The 18,432-nt window shown below is 40.8% G+C and overlaps 1 protein-coding gene across 3 annotated transcripts in view; it reads right to left on the bottom strand.

Moving 5' to 3' along the window:
• Positions 1–12,052, bottom strand: part of RNF14 (ring finger protein 14) — a 55,195-nt gene extending 43,143 nt beyond the window's left edge. For 2 of the 3 annotated variants that reach the window (XR_008705482.1, XR_008705483.1), the window contains exons 1-6: positions 11,839–12,052; positions 8,909–9,084; positions 6,461–6,630; positions 5,283–5,434; positions 2,072–2,599; positions 511–739 (exon numbers count right to left, since the gene is read on the bottom strand). Coding sequence is in view for 1 of the 3 variants with exons in the window: in XM_055556267.1 (XP_055412242.1) it covers positions 511–739; positions 2,072–2,599; positions 5,283–5,434; positions 6,461–6,614 (1,063 nt within the window). In the remaining 2 variants the exon portion in view is untranslated. The remainder of the gene's footprint in view (positions 1–510; positions 740–2,071; positions 2,600–5,282; positions 5,435–6,460; positions 6,631–8,908; positions 9,085–11,838) is intronic. The other variant, XM_055556267.1, reaches the window with a different exon arrangement.
• Between the last annotated feature and the right edge of the window lie 6,380 nt (positions 12,053–18,432).

Raw genomic sequence — 18,432 nt, 5'->3', positions numbered from 1 at the left:
TGGAAACAACAGTGATAGCTCAGATGCTCTGCATTTGCCAGGATCTACATTATTCCATATTCATAGATAGAAATTACTCTGTCATTCCTTCCATGGAATGCTCCCCCTCGGTATCTACATGGTTTGTTTCCTTACTTCCTTCAAGTCTACTCAAACCACTTTGCCTCCACTGGGTTTTTCTAAATAAAGTCCCAAACGTCTTCCCCTTTAGAACACTTCATAGCTTGTCTCTGCTTTACTTTTTTTTTTTTTTTTTCCCTCTTCAGCATTTACCACTATCTAATATTCTTATTTATTTGGTTTGCCTATCTCCCCCATTAGAATGTAAGTTCCATGAGGGCATTAGGTCACTGCTATATTCCCAGAATGTAGGCAGTAACTGACATAAAAATATCTGTTGAACCAACAAAGAAGAATACAATTCTTCCAAATTAAGAATTGAAGTGATAAGTCTCTTTTCTAGGCGGTGGGGGAGGGCTGGGAGACTGAGTTCACACGGTTACAACCTACCTGCTGTCACCTTACATGGAGAGACCCCGTGGTAGGTCAGTCTGCACAGGGTACAGAAGGCAAAATTGCAGCTGGAGCAGATGCCCATGGTACAGCCAGGCTCCTGCATTACAGGCAGCTGGCAGGATGGGCGGGGGCAGTACACCACATCGGCCATCAGGTCCAAGGTGGACTGGAGGAGAAGGCGGTCATAACGGGCAAACAACTCTGCTTCCACTAGCTCTTTGACCTGGAGGGAAATATAAAACATCATTAAGTTTGATGATTTCCCAACCAGTTCTGATCCTAAAGGAGATCTTTAGGAAGCAAGCATAAAAACCAGATGAATAGAAAATAATGATAACCCTGTATGCGAGACAGCAAAAGAGACACAGATGTATAGAACAGTCTTTTGGACTCTGTGGAAGAGGATGAGGGTGGGATGATTTGGGAGAATGGCACTGAAACATGTATATTATCATATGTGAAACAAATAGCCAGTCCAGGTTCAACGCATGATACAGAGTGCTCAGGCTGGTGCACTGGGATGACCCAGAGTGATGGGATGGGGAGGGAAGTGGGTGGGGGGTTCAGGATAGGGAACACATGTACACCCGTGGTGGATTCATGTCATGTATGGCACAACCAATACAATATTGTAAAGTAACTAGCCTCCAATTAAAATAAATAAAGTTATATATAAAAAAAAAAAAACCACACAAAATAAAACCCTCTATCTCACTTCAAAATCAAACCAAGCATGAGTGAGTGAGTGAGTGAAAGTGGCTCAGTCGTGTCTGACTCTTTGCGACCCCATGGACTGTACAATCCATGGAATTCTCCAGGCCAGAACACTGGAGTGGGCAGCCTTTCCCTTCTCCAGGGGATCTTCCCAACCCAGGGATCAAACCCAGGTCTCTCGCACTGCAGGTGAATTCTTTACCAGCTGAGCCACAAGGGAAGCCCAAGAATACTGGAGTGGGTAGCCTATCCCTTTTCCAGAAGATCTTCATGACCCAGGAATCAAACCAGGGTCTCCTGCTTTGCAGGCAGATTCTTTACCAACTAAGCTAGTATGGGAAGTCTGTATCTTGACTGAGAGGATGGTTACCTGGGTCTACCCATTTGTCAAAACTAAGCAAAATGTACACTTTAAATGAGTACATGTATTCCTCAAAGGAACTGATTTAAAAAAAAAAAAAGAAGAAGAAGAAGAAACAACCAAGCAGGCTATCTTTAAAGTCTGTAAACATTTGGTTAATCATCCCAAGGGATAAGCCCTCCAGATCCCAACCTCACACAGACTGGGTAGTAGTTCCCCCTCCTAGCAGATAATACAGAGTAAATCACCAGAATTATTTTTTTAATGCTCATCCTTGCCAAGGACCACCCATTCCAAAGCCAGCAAAGGGAGCATTTACATTTGTTTAAATAAAGATCATGGACACAATAAAACTGGTGGGCTGGTTCCAAAGTCTCAGACTGTCCTGATGAGCCCTATCAAGAAGTTCCTGAGAGAATGCCTCCCTTTGGAGAGTTGTGAGAGAATCAGGGAGCAGCTGTCGGCGGAGTGAAGAGTTACCTGACCAGGAGTGGCCACTGAAGGACACTTGGGTTCTGGGCAGTTGAGGCATTGAACTTGGCCATCTCTGATCTGGATTTCAAAGTAGTCCTTGAGACAGGCTTTGCAGTACACATGCCTGCACTCCAAGAAGTACATGCACTCACTACCCAGTTTCTCACAGAAACAGATATTGCACAGGAACAATTTACTATTAAAGCATTTTATCTGCTGAGCTTGATCAAAGTCCAAGATTTCCTGGATCAGACTCGACAATGATTCCACATCCTGCACGGCTCTCTCGTCCACAACTTCCTCTTGGTCTATGTCAGATCCAGTGGCTCCTCCAAAATCTAGCTCTGTGTTGGAAGAAGCTTGAGCCATCCTTCTCTGAACCTTTTTCTGAGAACCCATCGTGAGTTCAAAAGGAGAGACAATATTCAGGTACGCTAAGGTCTCTTCCTTAAGAAACTGCATCCAGGCAAAGAGGACCACGCTGCCACGGTGTTCTTCCCACAGGTTGTCTAAGTGCTTGCAGAGAGCAGATAGCTAGGGGAAAAACACATGAGGATGCTGGTGAGTTTGGGAAGATGATGCTGTCAACTCCTAATTTCCCTTGAAATCTTTTTAATTTAGACCTTTATATTTCCTGTTAGGAAGTAGAAAGTATTCTTTTCACTTCTGTGATAAACTGTGCTGCACAATAGCATCAGCGTTCTTATCTAAGTACTTCTTAAACTATTCAGCAACATGAGCCACAGACACAAGGTCAGAAGCTAAAAGAAGTCCCATAAAACAAGAGAAACAGTTAAGAGTCTACCAGATAGAGAACAAGGTTTACATATGGGCTACTGAAATGGAGGACCTTTTCTGTTCTTTATTTTTCTTTACTTTAGTATTGCTATCTATCTCGCGTAGGAGAAGAGATCTAGTTTTAAAAAGAACTATTTCTATTTCTTTGGAGTACTAGCCCTGTTGGTACCCTACAATAAAGATTAGCAAAAAACAATTTAAAAATACCATCCAAGCTTTAAAATTAATTCTTTCAACTGTATCAAGAAGCCAACTTATGTGCAAAAAATCACTAACAGAATCTAATCTCAGAGTCCTTGTTATTCCAATTTATAAGCTGATTTTAACTAAGCAATCTGAGCTTACACCAGATCCTGGTTAATAGAGGAAAGCAGACTGATACTGAACCTGGACATGATTACAAGCCCTTAACATGATTTGACTGCCATAGGCAAAGCTCACATTTCCTAAGTTAAGCAACCAAAATTTAAACTATTTTGACTTTTCCTCCTTAAAACTGGTCTGTTCAATTTGAAAGGCAAATATAAGAAGATTTTTAAGTAGAGCTCAGGTTCATAAGCAGCTTTTCTTTTTAGGTAAACATCAAAGAATAAGCCTTCCAGATGCAAATAAATTTTGTAAATTTGACATTTGAAGTAAAAAAGAACCACATTCTCCTCCTTACACTGCGTAGTGCTATTCACTAAACTCTATATGGGCACAAAATTAAACACTGACTGTTCAAGACTGGACAACAAATGCTTTTACACATTTGCATACATGTGCTTTCATGATCAGTAAGAAACTGGATGAAATCTTTAAAATGTAATAAATACTAAAAGGGAAGCTCTGAATGTTTGAGTCACCAAATCCAAGGAAGAAGTCATCCTCCTCCATCCTCTTTTCTTCTATAGTCCCTTCTCTAAAGAGGTATCTGAGATGTACATACATGTGAGGAACGAGGGAAGCAGAAAGAGAAGAGCATGAAAGACACTGTGTGTCTGTATATATTGGAAGAGAAATAGGGAAAATACTAGAAAACTAAACCCACTTCTATCTATCAATCAAATTCAGTGAGCAACAGGTCCATGAGTCAACTTCATTGTCAACAGGAGCAATTCATAAAGCCAAGGAATCAGGGCCCAGTAACAAACAAGAATTGAAGGAAGAAGGAGCCTAAGAGATAGATTAAAATGCCAATTATATGGACAAAAATTTATTTGACAGAGAGTCCTACTGTAATTTTAGCTATGTAACATAAAATAATGAGCAACTCTCTTCTCTCTATACCCTAAAAGCCAGCATTAAGTAGATGCTATTTGGTTGGAATCTGCAACTGTACATGTGTACACATGCATCAACATAAAGTATCAAGAGTTCTCTGGAGAAATGGACTATAAATGTCTAGATAATTTAATCAACTCTCAGTGATCTAAATGTAAATAATCCACTGTCTTGCATGTGTTACCTCTGACAAAAATATTAAATGCAAGGTGAAACTCCTTTTTATTCTACATGTATTATTCTTTTTTAAAAATTTTAACTTTGTCTTTAAACTCTAAGTTCAATTTTACAAATGCACTCTCATCTAAGGATCAGCCTGGTGATGAATGAACAGTGGTGGGAATGAGAATTACATAGCCAAAAAAGAAAAACTGACAAGCTGTTCCTTGAGGTCAAGTAACTCTGACAGCTTTTGTCTTAATACATCAGCTTATCAATCTTCATCATGACTTCTAGAAAAGTAACTGCTATTGATCCATTATCTATTCCAGAATACATTATCTTAGCTTCAAGCCATATTTATGTCTCAATCAAGAGCTGACATTGTTACTAGAAAAGGATATACGACCCAGAGGAAATGAAAGCTCGTAATATAAGATCTCAAGCCTTAATGAGATATCTACAGGAATCATATGCATTTCTATTTGTGTGCATTCACATTATGTGAGCTCAGTCAACAACTGTTGCTAATACACAGACTTTTACAAAGGCGCTCTTATGTGTTCTTAAGGAATGTTTATTATAACTACATTAGCTCAATTTTAGTCCTAATTACAATTAAATCTTTCATTTAAGGAATGTATAAAAACAATAAAAAGCAATACCAACATCTGAGGAAAATGAGGAGGACCTATAGTCTCCATCATAATACAGATTAAATGGGAAAATAGCAAGAAAAGGAGAGAAACAATATACTTGATTAAAAATTACTCCTACTGCAATTCAAAATGATTAATCATTCTAATTATTGCCATTCCTTTCTAAAACACCAAACATTTTCAACTTATTAGCATTACAATTCATGAAGGGGAAAAAATTACAACATCAAACCCATTTGTTCTTCATGCACTGAATTCAAGATCATCAAGGTAGTCTTCAATTAAAGATGATTTTTTAAGTTTCTAAAAATGGATAGAAATTAAGTTTCGGGTCTAACCTGAGTTGGTGACAGCCATTTGCCACTAAGTGTGAATGAAGGTGGGGAGGAGGATGGATAATCTGGTGGCAGTTCAAAGTTCAGCACAAGTGGAGGCAGAAAGCAAATGGTGTATTCAAAGCCACTATTCTGGAGACACTCATTTGAATTGCCTGAACCAAAAACAAAGATTAGAAAGGATCAGCTGGTCAACACTTGAGTGTCCATTACTGCTGAGCAGTGCTCAAGAAAAACGTAATGCTTTGGTTGAGGGGATAAAAATCCTCCCCCAAAGCAGTTTCTGTTCTTAATTTTACTTTGGAGCCACCACCTTAAAAAAATCTTATAAGCCCTTAAAAAAACCTACTAAGCATCATGAAATTTAAAATGAAGATACACAACTTATTCTTGCTACACTTCTGAGTATAATTCCTAACACTAGTGAGCAAGTAATACACAATGTTTTCTTTTGTTGTTTTTTACAGTAGATAATTAAAGACACAATCTAGAGAAAAAGACATTATTTCTATCAAAAAGCCATGACCTACTTAGATAAGCATGTGCCAACTCCAATGAATCAGAGTTGGGAGAATTTATGCCAATGCAATGATCTCAGGCTGAGGGCAAGCTACAACACATAACACCCTCACAATCAAAGTTTCATTTTCAGTTATCACACTTACTTTCTTTACTTAAAGCTGTTACACTAGAAACATATTGAGAAAGTATTCATAATGTCTTCTGTGAATACAGTATCAAAAGTACTAGTTTTTAAGTTTTTTCTGAAGCAAAAGATCACAGAGTAGTAGTGTCATGTGTTTATGGTGGTTGAAAAGATTCTAGAAATCAAATAGTATTAACAACAACCAAACCTTTCTAAGTGTTTTCACATATATTATTTCATTTTCTATTTTATTACCTCTATTTAACAGCCAATGACTCATGGCTGATGAACTGCTAGTTAGATGATTAGGAAGCATGAAATATGCAGGATAATATTTGTGATCAAAAAGGCAGAATTAAATTGAAAATTGTTCACCCTTTATTTTCAATTAAAACAGAAACAGGCATTAAATCTGTAATACTACCATCTATCACTAATGCCTATAAACACAAGATGATAAATAACTTAGGGTACACAAAGAAATTGAGAATAACCTTTATCTAGAAAAAATCTGTTTAAGAGAATATTAACTAACCGCTCACAAATATCTTGAAATTTTGTGGTAAGTCCAAATGGATCCTGGTTTCTCCACCTTGGACAGACTCTGCTTTTCTAAATTCATCTCCATCATAAATACTTGCCAGGGCCAGCAATTCATCCTCCTGAGCTTCTCGGTCTTCTGACGACATTTAATTTTCTGAGGAGCTGAAGATAATCATTCAAGTCAGTTAAGAACAGAAAAGGCACAGAGTCTTGAAAAGTCTAATAGCCCTCCCCGCAACAACCCCATTCCCCCCAAAAGAAATTTCCTCAAAAACAACTGCAAAGAATTAATCAATATTCTCACTTTTCTATCTAACTAAAAGTGACAGGCATGTCTAATATTCCAGTAGAACAGCACAGTAACAGCCTTTTTCAAAAAGGACAGCTGTGGTTCTTATAATTGCTGACTTTTTCAGTTAGGTATGATATGTGTGGATCACAATAAACTGTGGAAAATTCTGAAAGAGATGGGAATACCAGATCACCTGACCTGCCTCTTGAGAAACCTATATGCAGGTCAGGAAGCAACAGTTAGAACTGGACATGGAACAACAGACTGGTTCCAAATAGGAAAAGGCTGTATATTGTCAAGGCTGTATATTGTCACCCTGATTATTTAACTTATATGCAGAGTACATCATGAGAAACGCTGGGCTGGAAGAAGCACAAGCTGGAATCAAGATTGCCAGGAGAAATATCAATAACCTCAGATATGCAGATGACACCACCCTTATGGCAGAAAGTAAAGATGAACTAAAAGGCCTCTTGATGAAAGTTAAAGAGGAGAGTGAAAAAGTTGGCTTAAAGCTCAACATTCAGAAAACGAAGATCATGGCATCCGGTCCCATCACTTCATGGGAAATAGATGGGGAAACAGTGGAAACAGTGTCAGACTTTATTTTTTGGGCTCCAAAATCACTGCAGATGGTGACTGCAGCCATGAAATTAAGACACTTACATCTTGGAAGGAAAGTTATGACCAACCTAGACAGCATATTAAAAAGCAGAGACTTTGCCAACAAAGGTCCGTCTAGTCAAGGCTATGGTTTTTCCAGTGGTCATGTATGGATGTGAGAGTTGGACTGTGAAGAAAGCTGAGCGCTGAAGAATTGATGCTTTTGAACTGTGGTGCTGGAGAAGACTCTTGAGAGTCCCTTGGACTGCGAGGAGATCCAACCAGTCCATTCTAAAGGAGATTAGTCCTGGGTGTTCATTGGAAGGACTGCTGCTAAAGCTGAAACTCCAATACTTTGGCCACCTCATGCAAAGAGTTGACTCATTGGAAAAGACCCTCATGCTTTGGGGTTGGGGTTGGGGTTGAGGGATTGGGGGCAGAAGGAGAAGGGAACGACAGAGGATGAGATGGCTGGATGGCATCACCGACTCGATGGACATGAGTTTGAGTGAACTCCGGGAGTTGGTGATGGACAGGGAGGCCTGGTGTGCTGCGATTCATGGGGTCACAAAGAGTCGGACACAACTGAGCGACTGAACTGAACTGAACTGAGAAAAGAAAGCACAATAAAAAATTTTTTCAAGGACAATTCACAAACTACTTTGACTTGCTCTCTAAACTTAGAAAAGTGCCTTGCTCACAAAAGCAGTCAAAGTATATTTGATATACTTCTTAAAAATAAATGAATTTTTTAAATCCACAGGAATCTCTATGGCAGGTTTTCTCAGCCTCAGTGCTACTGACATTTTGGAACAGACAACTGTCGTGGGAGGCTGTCCTGTGCATTAGAGGACATGAATCTGCATGTCTGGCTTCAACTTACTAGATGCCAGCAGCATCCCTTTTCCTTACGAGTTGTGACAATCACAAACATCTCCAGACATAACCAAATATCCACCACCACCCCTGCCACTGGGGAGGGGGAAGAAAATTGCTCCTACTTGAGGACACCCCACTCTAGAGACTGTTACAAGGATGATAACATATAAGACAGATAACTGAGGAAGCAGCAAAATAACATAAAAATTTTGAAATAATACCAAATCAATTTTAAGATTTATCATTATTTTAGGTAACACCAACAGTGAAAATATGCTATAATTAAACTGTACAAATGCTTTTTAATTACAGCAACTGAAAGATACACCACACTGTCAGATAATTCAAACATGCAAAAAATATGTAGTGAGAATCTGTGAAAATTAGTAAAACCACCAAAAATTACCATTCTATCGATTAAAATACTAGACTATAACTGTGCAAATATGCTCCCTCTTGGCTGAAATATTTTCTAAATTGGAATGCACAAAGAAAAGTTAGGACATGCTTTTTCATGTTATTAAAAAGTGACACTGCAAAACTCAAATTCATTTAAAATAATTCCATTTTCAAAAAGTACATTTTCTAGCAGATGATAATGGTTCTGCTTAAGCTGTGTCCCTACCTAAGACACAGTGATATATTCTATTTAAGGTCAGTTAGTACCTGTTAATAACAACTAGAAGAAAAGGATATCAGCACTGGAGTTTGTATTTCAGCCCCAAGTTTGGAACTCATGCAAATCTCATTTATTCTTAAGATGATGGAGATGAGACTGCTGAAGGTGGATAAAAGGCCAAGATGTAGAACTCATACTAGATATACTAGAGAAACCCTGCCATCTGCAGAAAAAAAATACAAAAGATGGTGTTAGCACCCTCTCCAAATTTAAATTCTGAATTTCCGTAACGACCACTTAAAATCAAGCACATCCTAACACACAGTCAATTCTAATCTACAGCTGCATACTAATCACCTAGGTCAGCCTAACTGAGCCATGTGGTTCAAAGGATATTTGCATGTTCCCAATAATCAGAGTGCCCTTCTTATCTGACTGCCTTCAGCCCTGGGAGGAGCTGAGAACACCAAGGTCATGTGAGATGACAGCACAACATGCCCCCATAACAAACCACTTCCTGCGGGTTTTCTTGTTTTTGTTTTTCTTTTCCTCTTCCACTTCTTCTATTCCTTCATTTCCTACCCCTCCAGTTTGTCCTTTTGCCCACTAACGAATTAATCCTGCCAGGGACACTCAACGTTAGGTTAATTTAAGGAAGGTAGCAGGGTATTTAAAAACAAAATAATAAAAGTGCTCATACACAAACATTTAAGTCCTATTCTAAATGCTTTACCAGGCTTCTTCAACAGGGAATAAAGGAGAAAGGGAGATTGGTCCATAGATGGGTTCTGGAGAATGCTATGAATACCTTAAAATATGCAAAAAATATAATATAAAACAATAATTTTAAAACCATATTTTCATGGAGAAGGAAATGGCAATCCACTCCAGTACTATTGCCTGGAAAATCCCATGGACAGAGAAGCCTGGTAGGCAACAGTCCATGGGGTCGCAAAAAGTCCGACACGACTGAGCGACATGGCTATATAATAATCAATGAATTGCACCAAATAAAGTTTATTTCTTCTAGAGTAACAGTGCATATTACTATTTTAATTAAATATATATACAAACTTATGCTAACACTTTATATTAATTTTAGAAGATGAACAGCAGTTTTTAGAAGTAAGTAGGTTCTTGTTGGTTTAATGTGAAATTAGATCATTGTATACTAGTTGGGTGAATGAATATTCAAGTAAACCTTTATTAATGATGATTTTCTTTTTCTAAAACTGTTTCTTGGAGCAGATTTAAGAAAATTCTAAGAATCTCTTCAAATGAGGAAAATTAACTACATTTTAACCTACCTCATTCGTTTCTTTGTGATAATAGCTGGAAATAACTGAAGTTGTAACTTTATTGGTGTAGACTATATCCCCATGAAATAAAAGGAACTACTTAAAACTGTTAAAAAAAAAAAAAAAAAAACACCATATTTTCAGATGTGTGACTCCCAAATAAGCTAACAATGAAATTTAGGATCAATTTACATTTATCGAGTAGTACTACTATGTATTATGTACTATATATTAAGTCTTTTCACATCACCTTACATAACTGTAAATGCTGTAATACATGGTGATAATGTAATTAAGCTTTTTGTTTCTTCCTGTTCAAACATTATAAATGAGGTGAAAAGAATTTATACCCAGGCTGCACCCCAGAGCAATTCAGACATGGGTCATCCAAGTTCACCATGTTATTCTAATGTGCAGCCAGGATTAAGAAACTTGACTCCAAGCTGTTTCCCATTGGCAGCTCCTCATGACCCAACTCACCAGACCCCAGCTTCTGAAGCTGCTATAGGTCCCAGTCCCTTAATTAAAATTGCTGATATGAATTTTTCTATTCATTCAGTCTTTAAGACCCACCTCCAAAACCCCTATTCCATGTAAAACTTCCAATTAGCATGTCTTTCTTTAAAAATTCAGAAAACCATTTTTTTATTGTAACTTTCCTATGACATTGTCACACCCCACCTTGCATTACAGTTTTTCCCCTGAACTTGCGCTTCTTCTCCTACAAGACTAAATTAGTTCCTTAAGGGCGACGATCAAGTGTCTTGCCTCTCTGTATATTGCTCTCAGAATCTAGCAGTGCTTTAGGTGAGACACTGGAAAAAGTGAGAACTGAACTTGGGTGAGATGTGGTTGCTGCAGTGGGGGACTAGAAATCAAGGTTCAGGGACTGCACTGCCACATCCCACCAGGAGCACGTTGGGTTGGTCGTCACAATAACAGCAAAAAGAGTGAACTCTTACCATGTGTCAGGCATTGTGGTAAGCCCTTTAAATGCACTAACCCGTTCGATTCCCACAACCCCATGAAGAAAGTCCTACTCCTATTTCCACTATACACAGAAAAATGACATTTTAAGTCCACGCGGGCTCAAGGTCACAGAGCTAATATAAAAATAAAACGGGGTTCAGATCACCTTGTTTCTTCAGCTGTTAACACAGGAACAAGAATAAACCCCGGTGTCAGGAGACGAGAGAATTCAAGTTTAATACGACTTTTAGGCAAACCGGAAACCGCTACAAAAGTGAGGGAAGCCCCTCCTCCGCCGGGTTTCCCTCGGGCCTGGGAAAATCCTACTCATTCTCCCAGGCCACACCATGAAGGTTTCACCCATGGCCGGGAGGCGAGGGCGTCAGCACGCCGCTGCCGTGTCTCCACGGCTCACTGCGGGGCGTATGGAGTCGTCGTTTGTGCGACTCACCTACAGCTGGGTGGCAGGCCCGAGCCCTGCTACCTGCCCCGAGCCCTGCTACCTGCCCCAGCGCTTGGAAACGGAGGACGCTGCGCGCGTGTGAGCCCGCCCAGGGGTCCCGAAAGGGCAGGGCCTTTCTCCTCTGGGCACCCCGGGGACCTTACCGGGCCGGGTCCCCGGTCCGGGGAGTTAAAGCCCGCTAAGCAAGCAGTCCCGGCCCGGCCGCCCTTCTCTGCCTCGCGCGCCTGAAGCGCAGTTCCCACCGTACCTTCCGGCTGCCTCACCGCGCCGGGCTCGAAAGTTCCGTCCTCCAACCTAGCTCCGGGTCCCCTCACCTCCACTCGCTGGCCCCGCCTGGAGACGCCCGGCTCAACCGGCGGACCGCCTCTTCCGTCTTCGGAGCTGTCAGCTGAGCCGGGCGGATCTGGCTGGGAGGCCTCGGCGAGAGAAGGGTTCTGCGCAGACGCCGTGACCGCCGCGGCCTCTCGGCCGCCCCCCGCAGGTCAAACAGGCGCTGCAGCCGCGACCACCGTCACCGTACCGCTGCCCACCACACTTAAGTATGCCTGTGGAGACGTTGACACAAATGCAGATTCTGGGGCCCCTGCTGGGAATGTGCCTCGGAATTAGAATTTTTACCAATCACTAGAGGTAAATCACGAGGCAGAAAACTACCTGGGATAGACCTGCTCCCCCAAGTAGAGAAGGCAAGCCTCTTCTTCCTCCCGGGACTCCGGTCTCAGAAATGCTACCTATCTTTCTGGCACCTCCACTATGAAGGCATTCGCTCATTGGTCATATTGTAACAGTAATAACTACTGATTATTAAGTGTTTATTAAGCATAGGGATGCTTCAAGTCCTGTACTCATGGTTTTATGTAAATTTTCACTTCATTATAACCTTAAAATTTAGATACTATTTGTTATTCCTGCTTTAAAAGTGAGGAAATTGAGAAAGGTTCAAGAATTTACCAAAGCATATAAGCTGAGTGGGAATTAAAATTACATGTCCCCTACCTCGTGCCATATGCAAAAATTAACTCAAAATGTATCAAAGACCTAAATATAAGCAATAAAACTAAAAAATCTCTTAGAAGAAAATGTTGGAGTAAATCATGAACTTGGATTATGCAATAGGTTCTTAGGAACAAAAGCACAAGAAATAAAAGAAAAATAGATTCATCAAAATTAAAAACTTCTGTGTTTCAAAGGACATTATCAAGAAAAGACAACCCACAGAATAGGGGAACAAATTTGAAAATCATATGTCTGACAAAGGTTTAAAAGCCAGAATATATAAAGAACTCCTACAACGCAACAACAGAAAGACCAATAACTCAATTTAAAAATGGGCAAAGGATGTGAATAGACATTTCTCCAAAGAGGATATACAAATGTTTAGTAAGCATGTGAAAAAAGACTCGTCTAAATTAGTCATCAATTCAATTCAGTCCCTCAGTTGTGTCCGACTTTTTGCAGCCCCATGAATGGCAGCACGCCAGGCCTCCCTGTCCATCACCAACTCCCGGAGTTCACTCAGACTCACATCCATCGAGTCAGTGATGCCATCCAGCCATCTCATCCTCTGTCGTCCCCTTCTCCTCTGGCCCCCAATCCCTCCCAGCATCAGAGTCTTTTCCAATGAGTCAACTCTTCACATGAGGTGACCAAAGTACTGGAGTGTCAGCTTTAGCATCATTCCTTCCAAAGAAATCCCAGGGCTGATCTCCTTCAGAATGGACTGGTTGGATCTCCTTGCAGTCCAAGGGACTCTCAAGAGTCTTCTCCAACACCACAGCTCAAAAGCATCAATTCTTCAGCACTCAGCCTTCTTCACAGTCCAACTCTCACATCCATACATGACCACAGGAAAAACCATAGCCTTGACTAGAATTAGTCATCAGATCAGATCAGATCAGATCAGGTCAGTCGCTCAGTCATGTCCGACTCTGCGACCCCATGAATTGCAGCACGCCAGGCCTCCCTGTCCATCACCAACTCCCGGAGTTCACTCAGACTCACATCCATCGAGTCAGTGATGCCATCCAGCCATCTCATCCTCTGTCGTCCCCTTCTCCTCTTGCCCCCAATCCCTCCCAGCATCAGAGTCTTTTCCAATGAGTCAACTCTTCACATGAGGTGGCCAAAGTACTGGAGTGTCAGCTTTAGCATCATTCCTTCCAAAGAAATCCCAGGGCTGATCTCCTTCAGAATGGACTGGTTGGATCTCCTTGCAGTCCAAGGGACTCTCAAGAGTCTTCTCCAACACCACAGGTCAAAAGCATCAATTCTTTGGCGCTCACCCTTCTTCACAGTCCAACTCTCACATCCATACATGACCACAGGAAAAACCATAGCCTTGACTAGACAAACCTTTGTTGGCAAAGTAATGTCTCTGCTTTTGAATTATGCTATCTAGGTTGGTCATAACTTTCCTTCCAAGGAGTAAGCGTCTTTTAATTTCATGGCTGCAGTCACCATCTGCAGTGATTTTGGAGCCCAGAAAAATAAAGTCTGACACTGTTTCCTGTTGGGGGCCAGAGTGAGGCACTCCGCCCATGGCAAAGGTAATGAGGAAGGAGGCTCGACATACGCAAAGGTGGGATCGAGCCTCAGGAGTCTGCCTGGAAATCCTCGAGCATCTACCCCCATAACCAGAGCCTGCCTACTTTACTACTTTGTGCTCTCACCTACACCTCTGACTTTACGGGGGGCTGTCCCCCACCACCTCTTTCGGAGGAGTTAAGTTAGAGCTCCAGTTAATAATAATTCCTGGGCGTGACAGGAGTGTTCCAAACTTACAAACTCCTCTGAAGCTTCTCTAGCCTGCCTGACAGGCTTGTCCGGCCACATGTGATTGTTCACAGCCTCCCAACCGTGAGAGGCACGAGATGCTTTAAACCTTCTAAAAACAGGTTCTTTAGAGAAGTTAGAAAACTATTAGTATAAGTATAGTGGGCTGATTAGAAGTTGTATTGGTGAAGGGCTTTTCATTTGTTGAGCCAATGCTTACTGCTAAGTCTCCACATCCCCTGCCCTTATACACATTAATGAATATATAGAATAAATAAGTATTAACCTTTGCTATAAATCACGTTAGACCTTAGGCTAAGTAAATTCTTTCCTTAACTAAAACCCACTACACCCTCACCCTATAGGAATGTAACTTTATTTGGGTGGTGTCTATTTTAAGAATAATCACCCCTGGAGAAATAAGTGTTGACTGACCGCTGTCACAAGGAGAGGGTCATAAATTGTCAGCAGGCCTCCCTGGCCAGAAGATGATGTAACACCCCTACGACCTCTGTATACATTTGTATGAAGCACCTGACTTTAATAAAAGTCAGGACTGCTGACCCCGCGTGACTTTTGTATAACATCTCAGTGTATAAAAACAGACTCTGGAAAATAAAGAAGTGGGATCAGTTCCTCGAAATACTGGTCTCCTCATGTCGTTCTCTCTCTCAAACTCTGGCTGAGTTTCCATCTGGAGCGCGGAGCCCGCCATGCTTACTAATTATGCCTGGGCTTCTAAGATCCGACCGGGGAGGCCTCAGTGTCTCCTTTCCTTCGGGAGAACGGAAGGACGCCTGCGGCCTACGTAAGTGGTGCAAGCTTCTTGTCTTGAAGTTTTATTGGTTTCCCGCGTAAACCAAGCTAGTCAGCCTCTTTTCTCCACTGAATTTTCCTGCTGAGCTATCCTCATTCTATTACTCTTTATATCTCTAATTAATATCTAATTAAAGCCAGTGTATTTGCCAACGCCATCTCCCCTTCAAACTCCCTGGATCAGCCGGGGCTGGACCTCGGCAGTTTCCAATGTTTCCCCATCTATTTCCCATGAAGTGATGGGACCAGATGCCATGATCTTCGTTTTCTGAATATTGAGCTTTAAGCCAACTTTTTCACTCTCCACTTTCACTTTCATCAAGAGGCTTTTGAGTTACTCTTCACTTTCTGCCATAAGGGTGGTGTCATCTGCATATCTGAGGTTATTGATATTTCTCCTGGCAATCTTGATTCCAGCTTGTGTTTCTTCCAGTCCAGCGTTTCTCATGATGTACTCTGCATATAAGTTAAATAAACAGGGTGACAATATACAGCCTTGACGTACTCCTTTTCCTATTTGGAACCAGTCTGTTGTTCCATGTCCAGTTCTAACTGTTGCTTCCTGACCTGCATACAGATTTCTCAAGAGGCAGGTCAGGTGGTCTGGTATTCCCATCTCTTTCAGAATTTTCCACAGTTTATTGTGATCCACACAGTCAAAGGCTTTGGCCTAGTCAATAAAGCAGAAATAGATGCTTTTCTGGAACTCTCTTGCTTTTTCCATGATCCAGTGGATGTTGGCAATTTGATCTCTGGTTCCTCTGCCTTTTCTAAAACCAGCTTGAACATCAGGAAGTTCATGGTTCACGTATTGCTGAAGCCTGGCTTGGAGAATTTTGAACATTACTTTACTAGCATGTGAGATGAGTGCAATTGTGTGGTAGTTTGAGCATTTTTTGGCATTGCCTAGTCATCAGGGAAATACAAATCAAAACCACAATTAGAAGCCACTTCACACTCACTGCTGCTGCTGCTAAGTCACTTCAGTCGTGTCCGACTCTGTGCGACCCTATAGACGTCACACTCACTAGAACCACTGTAATAAAAAGAAAAAAAAATTTTTTTTAATCTCATGATACAGAGAACTGTTTGATGGTTGTCAGAGGCAAGAGGTGGCAAGTGGGTGAAGACACAAACTTCTAATTATAAAATAAATAGGTCATTGGGATGTTATGGAAACCATGGTGAATATAGTACATAATACTCTATATATGAAAGTTGCTGAGAATAAATCTTAAATGTTTTCATTACAAGAAAAAAATCTGTATGTATGGTGTTGGATATTAACTACACTCACTGTAGAAATCATTTCTCAATACATACATATATTGGATCATTATGTTATACACCTGAAACTAATATAATGTTGTATGCCAATTACATCTCAATAAAGAATTTTTAAAAAGAAGACAGATTATAACAAGTGTTGGTGAAGTGGCAAAGAAATTGGAATCCTCATATATTGATTCTGAGGATGTAAAATGGAGTTGATTCTGAGGATGTAAAATGGAGTAGCCACTCTGGAAAAAAAGAGGTCTGCATTTTCATTTTGCACTGAGCTTCACAAATTACATTGCTGGTCCTGCATGCAGGAGAAAGGAAAAGTCAAGTGGGAAAAAATTGGGTACTGGAGGGGCTTCCTGACTGCCACAGAAGGGAAATTTTTGAAATGCAAATAATCAGTCTTAATCCTCTGCACTATAAATCTTGACTGTTACAGAGCACAAACCTAACTATCTCTGTAATGGACATCAAAACCAGAAATGTACTCCTTAAAAAGACAAAGGAAGGAAGAAGAATCTTTGAAGTCATCCACTAATATTGTTCATATTCAGCCAAAGGAAATAAAACCAAGAGTGAAACCCTACTGTAGAGTGCTCAGAGATGAGACCATGAATGCAGCCAGAGATCTCCCAGCTGCTAAAAGCGAGGGAGACAAAGAACCAGGTCAGGAAATTCTCACAAAGTCAAAGTAAAAGGTGATTGTGACATCATGTCATGGCTTCATGTCAGAGGTCACAGGACAGAGGGAATAGAAGAATTTCAAAGCAGCGTTAAAAGTTTGGATGAAAGTTTAAAGTGGACTAAGCAGAGTCCACTTTGGAGGTCAGGTTTGGATAAAGAGAGTTTTTTACTTAATTTTCTTTTTAGACTCTAAGATTTTTGTAGCTTTGGTTTTAATGTGCCTGGTTTTGCATCATTTAGTTTAAATTGAGCTTTCCCTACATCCCTAATCCTCTGCTGTGCTAAGCATTTTACATGCATTGTTTCATTTTAACACCCAGGACCCCATGACCAAAGTAATTGTATCTCCCCATTTTACAAATGAGGAAATTAAGGTGCTAAGGGGTGAAATGATTTTACCAGTGTTATTCAGTGGTGACCTATAGTATTAGGACCAATTCCTCATCAGTCTGACCCTCTCATATAGCTTGTAAAAGAATTAGGGTTTGTTGAAACAGAAATACAGACAGAATAAAGCCATTCTGGCTTTAGGAATTAAAAGAGAAGGCCCCAGGGAAGTCAGGATTACAGTTTATGATGTCATGATAGGTAGAATGAAAACACAGAGAGAGAGAAAGAGATCTAACTCCATACCCTGTCCTCATGAACACTAGATGATGATGGAGTCCAGGGCTAGAAGAGAATGGGTTGTGTGACCTAGACCAGAGATCAACAACCTGCCATTGGGTAGAGAAGCAAAAGTGAGTCACAAAATATGTCTGGTCTTGCAGGGACCAGCAGGCCTTCCATCAGGACCTGCACTGGTTCATCCATCACTGGCATCCAATGGTGTCCAGAGCCTTTGCTGAGCTCACCCCACCTGCCTGGGGGAGCCAGACTCCTTTTCAATGGCCATCCCTCTCAAGCATTCCTGAAACAAGCCTTGACATATAGAAGGGCAGCAGTGTGGAAGGGAAGTCTTGCCCCAACTCTGGGACAGGACTGGATAGTGGCAGGCCTCATCCCAGTACAGAAGTTTCACAGCTGATCTCCTGTCGTTAAATACTTCCTCACTCTGTGGATCTCAAAAAATGTACTACTATCACCTGGAAATCTGAAAAATTGGTGTTTCTTTAAAACAGGGGCTTTGTACTCAAAAATAAAAATTGAGAGCTAAAAGCATAATTATGAATAATTAACAAGTAGAGTGCTATTCATGTCCCATGCGCTACTCTAAATGTTCTGCATGGAGTAAGCTAAACGTGACAGTAACCCTGCAACATATTACCATCATCATCCCTATTTTAAA

This window comes from Bubalus kerabau, chromosome 1 (genome assembly GCF_029407905.1).
Source record: "Bubalus kerabau isolate K-KA32 ecotype Philippines breed swamp buffalo chromosome 1, PCC_UOA_SB_1v2, whole genome shotgun sequence".
Lineage (NCBI taxonomy): Eukaryota > Metazoa > Chordata > Mammalia > Artiodactyla > Bovidae > Bubalus > Bubalus kerabau.
Note: the sequence above shows the minus strand (reverse complement) of the source record. Positions and strands in the feature narration are given on the sequence as shown.